The 13,046-nt window shown below is 36.9% G+C and overlaps 1 protein-coding gene across 1 annotated transcript; it reads left to right on the top strand.

The window, feature by feature from the left end:
* Positions 1 to 10,809: 10,809 nt before the first annotated feature.
* LOC143664765 (olfactory receptor 2T27-like) lies at positions 10,810 to 11,745 on the top strand. Its single transcript, XM_077138159.1, has one exon. The coding sequence runs from the start codon at positions 10,810 to 10,812 to the stop codon at positions 11,743 to 11,745; it is 936 nt and encodes a 311-aa protein (XP_076994274.1).
* The last annotated feature ends 1,301 nt before the right edge of the window (positions 11,746 to 13,046 follow it).

The raw sequence follows: 13,046 nt of genomic DNA, 5'->3' as shown, positions 1-13,046 counted from the left end.
AGTGCTGGAGAGGACGTAGGGAAACAGGCACACTTACTCACTGTTGGTGGGAATGTAGGATGCTGCAGCTGCTCTGGAAGTCAGTCTGGTGGCTCCTCAACAAACTAATTATAGGGTTGCTGTATGATCCAGCAAACCCATTGCTAAGTATTTATTCAGGAGAGTTGAAAGCAGTGCAATAAATGGATATTTGCAAACTGGTGTTTATAACACTATTATTCATGATTGCCAAGATATGGTAACAGCCCAAATGTCCATCAATGTTCAACTGGATGAACAAGCTGTGGTATGTACATGCGATGGAATATTAGCAGTTGTAAGTCAGAATAAAGTCATGATGCATGCGACAATGTGGATGGACTTTCTGGAATCATGTTTACTGAAATAAGCCGGAAGCAAAAGGACATATTCTCTATGGTCTCACTAATATGCACTATAATGACAAACCTGAGGGGTGCAGTTGAGAACACGCATTATCAAGAGATAGAAAGAAGGTATAAGTTGGGCATTTGATGCTGAGGGAATATAGAATGTTCCACAGTATTGATAGTAAAGATCCAGAAATGGGCTGCACGACACTGTGTGATGGTAGTACAATATTGTAAGTATAATTAACAAAGTTAAGTGTGGTTGAAAGTGGAAGGCTAGCTGCATGTATGACACCAGAAGGAAAGATAAACTGGAACTATGTAACTTAGCAAACCCTAAAGTGGACAATGATGGTGCTTAAATGTGTGAATAATAGAAAGTTTTTACAGGAGGGAGAAGAAATAACACCATTGCAAGGTGTTAAAAATGGAATGGTCTATGGAAAAATACAATTCATGCAAACTAGGGGATATGGTTAAAAGTAACATTGTAATATTATTTTTACTGAAATAGGCCAGGAACAAAAGGATATTGTAATATTATTTTGTTGTGATATTATTTCCAACTTTATTCACAGAATTGTCCAAGCAGCATTGTAATATTGTCATAATATTTTATTACACTGTAATATTATTTCATTAATTGTAAATATGGCAATATATCAAAGCTAAATTTCAATAAGAAGAGATATAAAGGAGAAGTATAGGATTCCTGTTGTTTTTGCTTCTCCTTTTTTCCCTCTTTTATCTTGGCAGAAGAAATGGAAATGTTGTTGATGGGCTTTTTAACTGGGAGGGAGGAGAACAGACTAAAACACGGTCAAACGAGTTTATTGTGAGGCTATGCACATGCAGACTGAAGCCTGAAGTGGCCACAGCCCTGAGCAGGGGAAGGGGTACAGGTTATATAGGATGCTTGGCAAGCAACAGGGAAAGGAAGTGGTGGGTTTTCTTTGTCTAGCCTGGGAGTGGGAAGCGGTGGGTTTCCAGTGGTTGGTTTTGGAAGCCGGGGGCTAAGTTGGGAGTTGGCAATCCTTCATTGGTGGGGTTTAAATTTTAAGCTCTACTGTCTGCTATACTCATGCAGGGTTGTAACTGCCAGAGGGCGGATATTGTTTAGGGAATATTGCAGGAATGCAGCTTCCAGAGGGACAATCATGTGACTGCTGCATGAGCTGGGGTGGGGGAAGCTTCTTGGAATATTTGCTAGGGGTTGGTCACATAATGGGAAAAAGGGTTCTGCCTAATATCCTAGCCTCTTCCTTTGAGTTTTCTTGAGATACTGAAGGGCCAAAGTCAGTCTTTCTTATCTACTTCTGGCTGGCGGAGGGTGTAGAGCTGTCCCTGTGTCACATCACAGGGCAGTGGCTGCTATTGGTGCTTTTGCTGGAGGAGGGGCTTATCGCCAACAGCCTGATTTGTCATTGCCTGGACAGTTCTGTGAATAAAGTTGGTTAAGGCTTTTAAGAGACAGGACATAAACTTGAGTAGTACAATTATGAGAAGGTGGGTTACGACTGTATTTAGTGACAGGACATACAGGGGGTTGGGATAATGGGGTGGAGAGGAGTAACAGACTGCTAAATGATGTGAAAGTTTTGAACTAGCTGATATGTCCTATTTGGATTTTTAACTGGTAAAATGGGGATGTAGTCAGGAGAATTAGTTGCTTTTAAGCGTCCCACTCATAGGAGGCATTTAACAATGAGGTCAACTCCTCAAAGGGCTTCAGGAGCATTGGGGATTGGGAACGAGCAGGAAAGGAGGTGGGGTCCATAAGATGAGTGGTAACTGGTTCATTATGGACATGACAATGGGAGTTTCTGCATCCCATACTTTACAGTAGAAAGAAGGGGAGAGAAGGGGGATAGGTAGGGTCTGTTGAAGGTTGTATTGACTAAAGACAGAAGGAAGTTGCCTGACGTTTGAGAAGGAATGCATATTTGGGCTTTTACAATCATTTTAGATACCAGAGCAGCTGCAATTTAGTTTAGGGATTTCAGGTATCCCCTCTGTCTATTCCATTATTTCAGAAAGCAGAAAGGAATATTATTCAATAATCAAAATCGTTCCTTAAATCCTAATTTCTCAATTACATTTCTACCCTCTCATTTGATAAGTATCTCTTAAATTGGAGGGATATCTGGGTGATGCCTGTCCAACTGCTTCAAAGCTGAAAAGGGACGTTATTAAAGGGCAAAGGGATGATACAATGAAACTGATTGTTATTCTTGGAGAGTTCGGTATCTCTGAGTTTCAAAGTTTCTCTGGCATTGGGAGCAATCTGCAGGTTTCAAGCCTTTGAAAAACAAACTTCATAAGTAAAATTTTACAGAGTACAGGGTTTCTTTCTGGGTTCCTAGGAACACTTTTGTTTGGGGTTTAGTTCTCCAGCATTGTGTCAGTTTGCAGTATCTGGCTGAAACACATATATGAGTAACCTCTACAATGACCTCTCAACTCAATTTGAAATCTCTTAACCATTGAAACTCTATTTCTTTACCCTTTTTGGTCAGTTAGTCCATGAAGCCAGGGCCAGGCTCACCCTTGTTTCACAATGCCAGGACTATTCGTGTCCCATGATGCCAGGGCTAGGCTTACACCTCTGGAAATCATGTCCCAAGTTGAGGGAAAGCTCAGCATTTGACTTAAAGAGAGACCACATTTCAGCAGCAGCAGAGATTTTCTGGAGATGGCTCTAAGGCACTAATCATAAGTAAGTTCAGTTTGCTATTACAGAAATAAGTTTCACAAGGGCAAGCCCCAAAATTGAGACCTTGGCTTGTTAAATTGGGAGCCCCTCTTGTTTAAGGAAATGTCAGTAATTCCCTAGGTGGGAAAGTTTAATTGTTCTATTTTCCCCAGTTTCTCAAGGGACTTTGCAAACACCTTTTCATTTTCTACCGAAGATATTCTGGAATGCATTTTTGCATAACATTAATTTGTACAGAATATTAAGATTTTATTTCATATTCAAGGTTCTACATCAAATAAAGCTGAATTGGGTTGCTTAAATTAACTGATTAGACATTAAATTAGATAGTGTGTACAGAAAACTTAAATTTTGGACAAAATAAACATTTTTTTAATCTCATGCAAAAGTTAAAGCTTTAAAATAAAGACAACATTATTCTTTACCTTGTATATTGATTTACTTTAGATTTAACCAGATCAGTTTCATCACATCTTTAATCCGAGTTTTATCTTTTTCAGTTTTTTGCATGTTTGTTTGTTTTAACAGTTGCTGTATGGACCCATACTGAATTTCAGAGCTGGAGAACTAAATCTGAGTTTCAGGTGTCACACAGACACTTAAAGTTTCAGGGAATTACCTAAAGCTTTTAGAATTTAAAGATAACACTTAAAACTTACAATCTGAGCTTTAATTTTTATAAACATTTTTAAATTAAACTACTTTTAGAAATAAAAACATTAACAGTTGTTTTATATTAACAAATCATAACAAGCTTTTGTTCTGTATCACTTGTACACATTTACCAGTTATTTAAATAAGCAGATAAAATGTAATATATATTACAAATATATACATTCTCCTGCCTTTCTTTTAAAGTTTCATCCTTGTTACAGATGGAGCTCTGACCTATATCTAACCACACATACCCTTAGAGCAAAGCTGTGCAATGGTAATTTGGCTGTTTCTATGGTCTGTAACTTTTTAAGAATAATTGGAACTATGACTAACAACACTATATCATTGCTGAACATCATACAGATTACTATCAGAATATAGCATGGATAGTGGGAACACTGTTAGGTTTTTAGGAATTTTATATAATTTCTAAATATGTGAATAATATTATTTTACCTATACAGGCTTAACCAGTAATAGGATAGAAAAATTTTTTAACCACCGCAATACATTCCAAACACCTCCTATGTAATGGGTTAAACTATTTTAGCACCGTAAAAACAATTTAAGGGTTTCTTATCAAGACTATTCCTGTGTGCACCTGGAATTCTATTTTGTTCTTAAGAAAAATACAAAATGTCTTCCAGAATTATCCAATCTGAAGAAAAAAGTAGAAACTAGCATTTGCCCAACAATTCATGTCCTAATGGGTCAATAGCTGCTACAATAAAGTGGAAGCTTCCAAAGTTGCAACATACCCAAACCCAGGGATTCTAATCCAGCAGAACCTAACTTTGAGGGGATGGGAATATAAATTCCACAAGTGATGTGGTGGTGGGGACTCATCCTTATTCTTTACTGTTGACAATATAAATAATCAGCAGAACAGTTTTTTTTTTTCAACAAAACCCAAACTATTGGTCAGGTATAGAGTCTGCTTCCTTTGATGTATGTAACTATTCCATTCATGGTCCCATTATACAAGCACTGGGTGGCCAGAAGCAAGGACAAGCTGACCTCCCCTGGATCGATTACCCTCTCCACTATTTTGTTCAGTGCCTTTCAATGGTGGGTCATCTATAGTGACACTGATATCAGAAATGAAGATCTATCTACTCTGTGCCTATCTCTTGGGTTAATCTATGCCTCTTACATTGACTTCCTTGTTTCTGATGTTACAATCCTGCTCCTACAGACCAGTAACCAACAGGCCAAGGGATTAACCATTGTCCATGAGAACATTTATATCCTTACCTCAGTCCAATTCTCCCTCCATACAGAGTAAATGATGAATCTTGGCTCTCTGGAAAGATTCCCCACACCACTTTCCCAGAGTGAGGTCATAACAGAGCAGTAATCATTTTGTTGTATTGTTGTTGTTCAAACCATCATATTGAACTGAGCCACATATCAACAACAGCGGGTTTTTGATCCCTCCATCGTAGGATCCTAGAACAGGCACTAAAAGTTAACTAGACTATTAGTTTAATTTAAAAAGTTAACTAAAGTTAGATACATTCTGAAACTCGTCTGCTGTCCATGCTGATTGTTGACAATCTCTGAATGTGCTTGAGACAATTTCTGAATCAATCTTTTCCATTTTATGTTAGAATCCTGTTAAACCTGTTTGGCCTTATGACGCGATGTATCTGACAAAACCACCCATGGTGGGCAACTCCTGTTGCATAGTCACTGGATTTCCATTGCTCAGTTTCTACTGGTGCAATAGCCACTCAACTGGTGAGTACATTTCTGATGCAGAAAACATGAACGCAGGCCTACTTGATCACTAAAAAGAACGCTTTCACCAGATTAATGGCCACTTGCCTATACTGGAGATCGCACTGATTTCTGCTAGCACAACATGCCACCTTCTGAAGGACAGCAAGCTTTGGAATATTCCAATCCCACTGATCACTTTATCCTGGAAAGGGAGAGTTAAAATTCAAATACAGTGCTTTCCCATATTCCTTCTTCACAGTTACTAACATTTTGAAACTCAACATACGAAGACCAGGGAAAAATGTTTTTGTAAATACCCAAACAATAAGCATTTTAGGCTTTGCAGGCCATAGCATTTCTATCACAACTATTACATTTTTTTATGTAAAAACTGCTGTAGAAAATATGCAAATCTATGAACATGGCTGTATTATAATAAACTTTATTTTGGGCTCTGAAATTTAAACTTCATACAATTTTCATGTTGTGAGATTTTACTCTTTGGTTTTACTGGATTTTTTCAAACATTAAAAAATGCAAAAGTCATTGTTAGTTGATGGGCAATGTAAAAAGAAACAGCAAGTTGGATTTGGTCTGCAGGCCATAGTTTGATGACCCTGAGGTTGGTAATATACAGATAAATGATTTGCTGTTTTTGTCCTGAAGGAGACACTTTTTAACATGAAAGTGTAAACATGTATAAAAACAACCAATGCAATTTAACAAGGCAGATTTTTTTCTCAAAATTCCAGTGAGTGCAATGTAGTGTGTGTGCTCAAACAATGGAGATAACTACAGATATTACAAATTATTTACAGTGCAGTTTCACGTGCAAAAAAAGAATTAAAATATTTAGAAATAAGGTTAATTTTTTATTGAGGTAATTATTCAAATTTCTTTCTAAAATATATTTACCTACTTCTTCATTTGCCTAAAGGTGACAATTTTCTATTGTTTCTGAAGGAATTCAATATTTTAATTTTCAATTAATTGACTTGTAGGCTAATTATTTTGCAAATGGATTTTTGTTTCTGTACAAAGATTCAGTCCTGATGAATAAAGCTGTTTTTAAGGAAAGGAAATATTAGCCCTATAGAAACTACATTTTTGACTAAAGCTAGTCAAGAGGTACCCTAAATCTTAATTACAGCTACTGGCTGAGGAACAGTGCATATGAGTTCACGTATATTTTATAGGATTATATCATATAAACCACAACCTCGTGAGACAGATATTTCTATATCAATATTTACAGATACATGAGTAGAATTTAGAAATTTATAGAATTTCAATAAATTATAGTAACTAATTTTATTACTCTCTGACACCAAAATAAAGTTTCTATAGGCCAGGCTGCTACTATGTAGTTGTTATGCTGATACAAAATAAATATTTTAAAAGACATATTTGCAAAAATATATACAAACTGGAGGAAGTGTTGTTTGCAGGTGAATGTGAAGATGTTGCAAATCACCTGAAGTCTGTGTATATGGTAGACTGCATGTCCATGACAGGATTTCATCATTTTTCCTTTGTAAGAGGGCATTGTGGGTGCTCTAGAGTCAGATTTTGGGGTTTGGAAATATCCGAATATTTTCCAATGAGGACCATCTGCTTATGTGCATAATTGTGCCTTCACATAATTTTCCCTAATTTCCAAAGTTAACTATTGTGGTCTGAGAGATCAATTAATTAAGGCCTGGGGACTGTGTTCCCCTAGGCTATTCACCACAAAATCTCCAGGTCCCAATGAGAAGTTACTAGGCAATCTCCCAGGTTAGCACAGAGTTCACACACTAAACAGTACTTAATCTCTAGAGTATGACAGAATCATGAAGTCACTGGGTTCATCCACAAATTGTATGGTTCCATTCAACACCAAGACCACTGCATTCACATTTCCATGGGAAAACAAGGGTCTAATCTACACAGAGAATGGCATCTGAAAATCTAGTAGATGTCAACAATGACAAGAGCAGAGGGGCCTAGAGAAAAGTAGAATTAAAGGTAGATACTAAACTTGGGGAAAAAAAGCATCAGGAACCTTTACTGTTAAAGGAAATTCTGTAGAGAATTTGTATGCATAATGTTAGGTCTCAGATATCAGATGATGATTGTGCCTATTATAGGAAAAAAATGTGATAGTCTTAGATGTGTATTTGGTAGCCTGCCCAGGGTTCAGATCTAGAGGAAGCTTGTATGGAATCATAATATTTCTGTCTGACCACCTGCATGATTTCCATCAACCAAATAATATTGCCACACATGTTTGTCTGATTAAACAAGATAATATGTGTGGGTATCACACATGATGTTAAGAGAAACATTAGGGTAGGAGATTACCACACTTTTGGACCCAAATCTGAAATATTCAGGGTGTACCTAAACCAGTAACCAATTAGAATAATTCCTAGAATTCACCTGATCTCTTTTAGAAAAAAAAATTTTCAACTGAATTAGGATATTTCCAATTACCTTATATATACCCACATAGACAGGACCGTATTCAAGAAAATCAACTACGCACTTTCGGCAGGTAAATGGGTTCATTATAAAGTTTCAGTAGTCAGACCTCACTAAACACACATGGATTTTTCTTCTCTCGGAAGAAAGTGGCCAGTCAAACAATGTGGCATAATATAAATATACAGGTAAGAATTTCAGAATGTTTGCAAGAATGAAAAAGTTGTAAACTTTCAGAATGTTCTGGTTCAAAATGAGTGATTACAAATCTGTGTAAGAATTCTAGTTTGATTTTCACTTCCTTAAGTAATGTGATTTGCACTGCCAGTTGACCTGATATTTTAACCATGACAAACTGTTTGTGCCCTGAGTTATTCACAGTTCCATGAGTTGCTGTATCCTAGCAACTCTAAATCTTAGACCTAATTCTCCTGCCATCTCTTAAATAGATGCTAGCTCTCTTTACTGTGTTAATATAATAGTCTATATCTCTTTAAGACTCTGTGGGAGTCTTATCTATAGTGCTTGTTTGAACCTTGTTTAACTTGCTATATAAATGATTCATATCTATACTCTGAATTTAAGAATAAGCCATATCCTAATACACTGTTGCCACATATTCAGCAGCTGGTAGAATATGTGTGAAATATAGTGAACATTCAGCAAATGTGAAATGAAAATGAATAAATGGTAAAGGCTTTTCAAAAATTATTTTAACTCTTACTTCCTTTGAAATGTGAATATGACTTTCAGCTGGATTAGTGCTTCCTGCTCATTAGTGACAGCACACTTGTGATAATTAGCTCTGCATTTTATATTTCAGCAGACAAACAAAAGGAACAGCAAGAATTCTTCATGTCAACTGATACCTTTGTCACAAAATAATTTGAATATATATACCAGAAAAAATCAACTGAAATTGGAGAGTGACAGACAGTGTATCGCATTATGAAATTTCCTGCTCTGATAGGTGCTTTGACATATGCACTGCTAGGAAACACCACTGCATAAATAAAGAAACTTTTACATGCACAGCCATTTTCTTCCTTATGTTGAATTAGGGACTCCACTTTCAGTCAGATGGCAGGGAGGAGAAAAGCTTTCATTCTCATTAAGTATGTAATTCCAGCACAGGTGTTTGCTACATATTCTACATGGAAATGTGTATTGGCAAACTCCATGGAGTTTGTTCAACCTTCAGGTTAATAAATAAATATTGGATATAGATAATTTTTGATTTATAATGCTCTGTTATCAGGATTTAGAAATGCAAAACATAATTTTAGCACTGAAAATCTTAGAAGTGATTTGGAGAGAAATCTTAGAAAACTGAAATAAGATTTAATTCAGAAATCTATTGAATGTTTGCTATATAGAGGCCATTGTTAAAAGTGGTTTTTATGTAGGAATTCACTCAGGCTTCACAACTACTATATGAGTTTGTTTGATTAACCTTCTTATTTTAAAGATAAGGAGAGGGGAGCATAGACAGTAATTGATGGGGTTGGGATTTGAATAAAGGTAGTTTAGTGCCTGATACATTCTCTTACCTCCAAACTAAGCCGTCAGCTGTCCTGATAAATGACAGCAAGTGTCATGTAATTAATGGGCTGTAGGGGAGTTAACTGGGAATGCTTACATCCACTAGGGTTCATGTCAATTGATATTTTTGATATGTACACTCCTAGAGGAAAGCCGTGCTAGAGTAGGTATCCCAACAAGCCTTGAAGAGTGAATAGGACCCAATGATGAAGATGAGAAGGATAAGCCTTACAGAAATAAAGGAAATGATGCAGTTGAATGAATGTGCATGTCATGTGAAGGAGGCACAAAGCTCGCTTAACTGGAGCTTCAGTTTTGCTTATAAAACTAATTTTAAAAATGGTTTTGTATGGTAGTCTGTGTGCAATTCATGTAAGGTCTATAATTCTAGAATAGAAATATGTGTTTTATTTGGCCAATAATAGTGAATATTGATGTTTTTCTAAGCAGAGCAACTACATAATTCTGGAATTCTGTATTACTGCATCTGTGGCACCATGGCAATTAGTGGAAAAGAGAAAAGTACAGCCATAGGTTATTTCATTAAAAATTTGCTAAATAACTTATTTGCAATATTGAAATTAAATTGAATGACTTAGTTTTTCCTATCGTTGTGTGCCCAAGTACACAAGAGTTAATAATAGCCTGGATCCATGGTTAACAGAAATAGTATATTAAATTTTATTGTACATATGTCTGTAAAGTGGGTCCAAGTTATCACAATATCCCGAGATAGGAAAGATAGAAAGGATGGATGGAAGGAAAGAGAACCCCCCAAAACACTAAGAAACACTGAAGTTGTTCATTCCTTTTAATATTCTCTACTTAATACAATTTCTTGCTACTGTTAAACAATATATGGTAAAGTATTCATCATAAGATGATGGTGAACGGTATCAGGGAGTACAGAACTTAGAATAAGGATATAACATTTTTATCTCTACAACATTGTGAATGTAATTCTGTAAAAACAGAATGCATCTGTATGTGGTTAATAGGGGCAATGTTAGGTTGCATATATGGTACTAGAATTATTCTTTCAAATCCATGTATCAGCACAACATAAACCGTAAACCCTATATTAAACTGTGGGTTATAGTTAATAGGACAATTATAAAATTGTGCTTTCATCAATTGTAACAATTTACCACATCAATGCAAGCTGTTAATAGGGTGATACATAGGAAGCTTGTATTTTATGCACACCATAAACCCACAACTTCTCTAATAAAAAAGAAAAAAGTTTTTTTTCCAATTTAAAGATAGACGTAAGATCTGTGCTGAATGTGAACTATTCTAATCCCTTTGGTTTGTCCCCAGCCCTATTGTGTTTCTTTTAGGGACATGGGAGGTAAAAATGAGTCCTCAGTAACTGATTTCATACTCATGGGACTGTTTCCTGAGTTTCAGCACTCCATCATCCTCAACTCCACTATCGTCCTTGTCTACATCCTTGCCTTTCTGGGAAACATACTTCTGATTGTCTTGATTGGTGGAGACTCTCGGCTCCATACACCCATGTACATTCTCCTCAGTCAACTCTCCCTCATTGACTTGACATTAACTTCCACAATTGTCCCAAAGATGGCTTCTAACTTTTTCACAGGAGAAAGGACCATATCGTGGATTGGCTGTGGAACCCAGAGTTTCTTCTTCCTGATGTTGGGAATGTCAGAGTGCCTCATCTTGACCCTCATGGCTTATGACCGCTACGTGGCTGTGTGCCGCCCACTGCGTTATCCCACCATCATGAGCTCCAGGTTCTGTCTGCACATGGTTACTGGGTGCTGGATTGGAGGTTCCATAAGTTCATTTATACATACAGTATACCCTATGCATTTCCCCATCTGTGGATCAAGGGAGATCCACCACTTCTTCTGTGAGGTCCCGGTTCTCATTAAGCTCTCCTGTGAAGACACTTCAGTGTATCAGTTAGTGGTGGTGGTGACAAGCATTGTCCTGCTTGTTGTGCCTTTCAGTCTCATTACAACTTCCTATACTTTCATCTTCCTCACTGTCCTTCATATGAACTCCGTTAAGGGCAGGAAAAAAGCCCTGACCACATGCTCTTCTCATTTAACTGTGGTGAGTCTCTTTTTTGGCCCAAACATATTTATATATATGACTTTCACTTCATCTCATAGTCCAGAGCAGGACCAGGCTCTGTCTGTTTTCAGCAACGTCCTCACACCTATGTTGAACCCGCTCATCTACAGCCTGAGGAACAAAGAAGTGGTGGCAGCTCTCAGGAAGCTCGTGGGGAGATGCATCATCTCTTAATTGATGAGGGACAGCTCCCGGCAGTGAAAAAATTAAATGCTCGTGACCAAAAGAAAATCGTTGGGTCAAAGCTTGGAGACCAAGCATGTGTGGTGTCATTTCAGGAGACCAAGGGAATTGTGGTTCAATGTAAATGGAGATTTCCAGTATGATTTTCTAGACCTCAAATGGAGGCTTCTTTACCATTATTATAAATATAATTGGAACACCATTAAATTGGACAAAAATGGATCAAGTTGGTTTTCAATTTTTATAAAATTTGATCTAAAACTTCTGGAATTTATTAGAAATTTCTTACAAGTAAAATAAGAGACCATGTTTGGGCTTCAAAAGAAACTCAGCTTTCTTGAATCTGCTTATTATTAAAATTGGTAAGGTTATACAGAGCCAAAGTGAAATGTAAATATGAACTAGGATTGTGTGAATTCCAAAGGCAAATATTAAACTATCTTTTATATGTAAATATTTAGGAAAGGGGCATGTTAAACTATATTTGTAATATTTTCTTGAATAAATGTTAGATATTATAACGATCTCTGGTAAAACTTTTCATTAATTGTGTGTTGGGTTCCTATAATTAGTTACTATAATCCCCACAACAAAACATTCAAATTGCATACCCTAACTTAAAAGGGAGTGACAGACCCTCTATCACTGGTTCACTAAACAAGAGGACTTCAATCAGAGAACCATGTGTTCCTGCCATCATCCCTTCTTCCTTCCCGCATGTGGTTCTCCCCTCACATGGATGAAATCTTAGGAAGTCTCCACAGCTGATTTGTAGCCCTTTACGTAATGAAAATTCCCTACTCACTTTTAGATAAAAGGCTATTCTCATTTTAATAGCTTTATTCGATGTTCTTGACTCTTGTAGCTATATATATACATTTTTTTTTTTAACATGGGCAGGCACCGGGAAACGAACCCGGGTCCTCTGGCATCGCATGCAAGAATTCCCGCCTGCTGAGCCACCGTGGCCTGTCCTATATATATACATTTTTAAAAAGCTCTCCCCACCCCAGATATAATCAATTTTTAAACATATGTGACTCATGCAGTATACAAAGAAGACAACTTTTTTCTTTCTCCTTGCCCTGGACCACCAGCTTGTACAGTTTGCTCATGCTTTCTGGTTGATCCCAGACATTCCATTTCCATCTTCTGAGGTGCTGCTACTGACCCATTTAGCAGGTCTGACAAATACAGGTCATAAGGGGCAACTCAAGATGCAATGTTTGTTAGTGCTCCAAAGCCAAGCATTCTATCTTCACTAGGTACCTCATAATATGCCAGAAACCCTC

Source organism: Tamandua tetradactyla, chromosome 20 (genome assembly GCF_023851605.1).
Source record: "Tamandua tetradactyla isolate mTamTet1 chromosome 20, mTamTet1.pri, whole genome shotgun sequence".
Lineage (NCBI taxonomy): Eukaryota > Metazoa > Chordata > Mammalia > Pilosa > Myrmecophagidae > Tamandua > Tamandua tetradactyla.
This window is presented reverse-complemented; position numbering and strand designations above follow the sequence as displayed.

Coding starts and splice junctions, on each gene's coding strand:
- LOC143664765 (XM_077138159.1), top strand. CDS start 10,810: ATGGGAGGTAAAAATGAGTCCTCAGTAACTGATTTCATACTCATGGGA.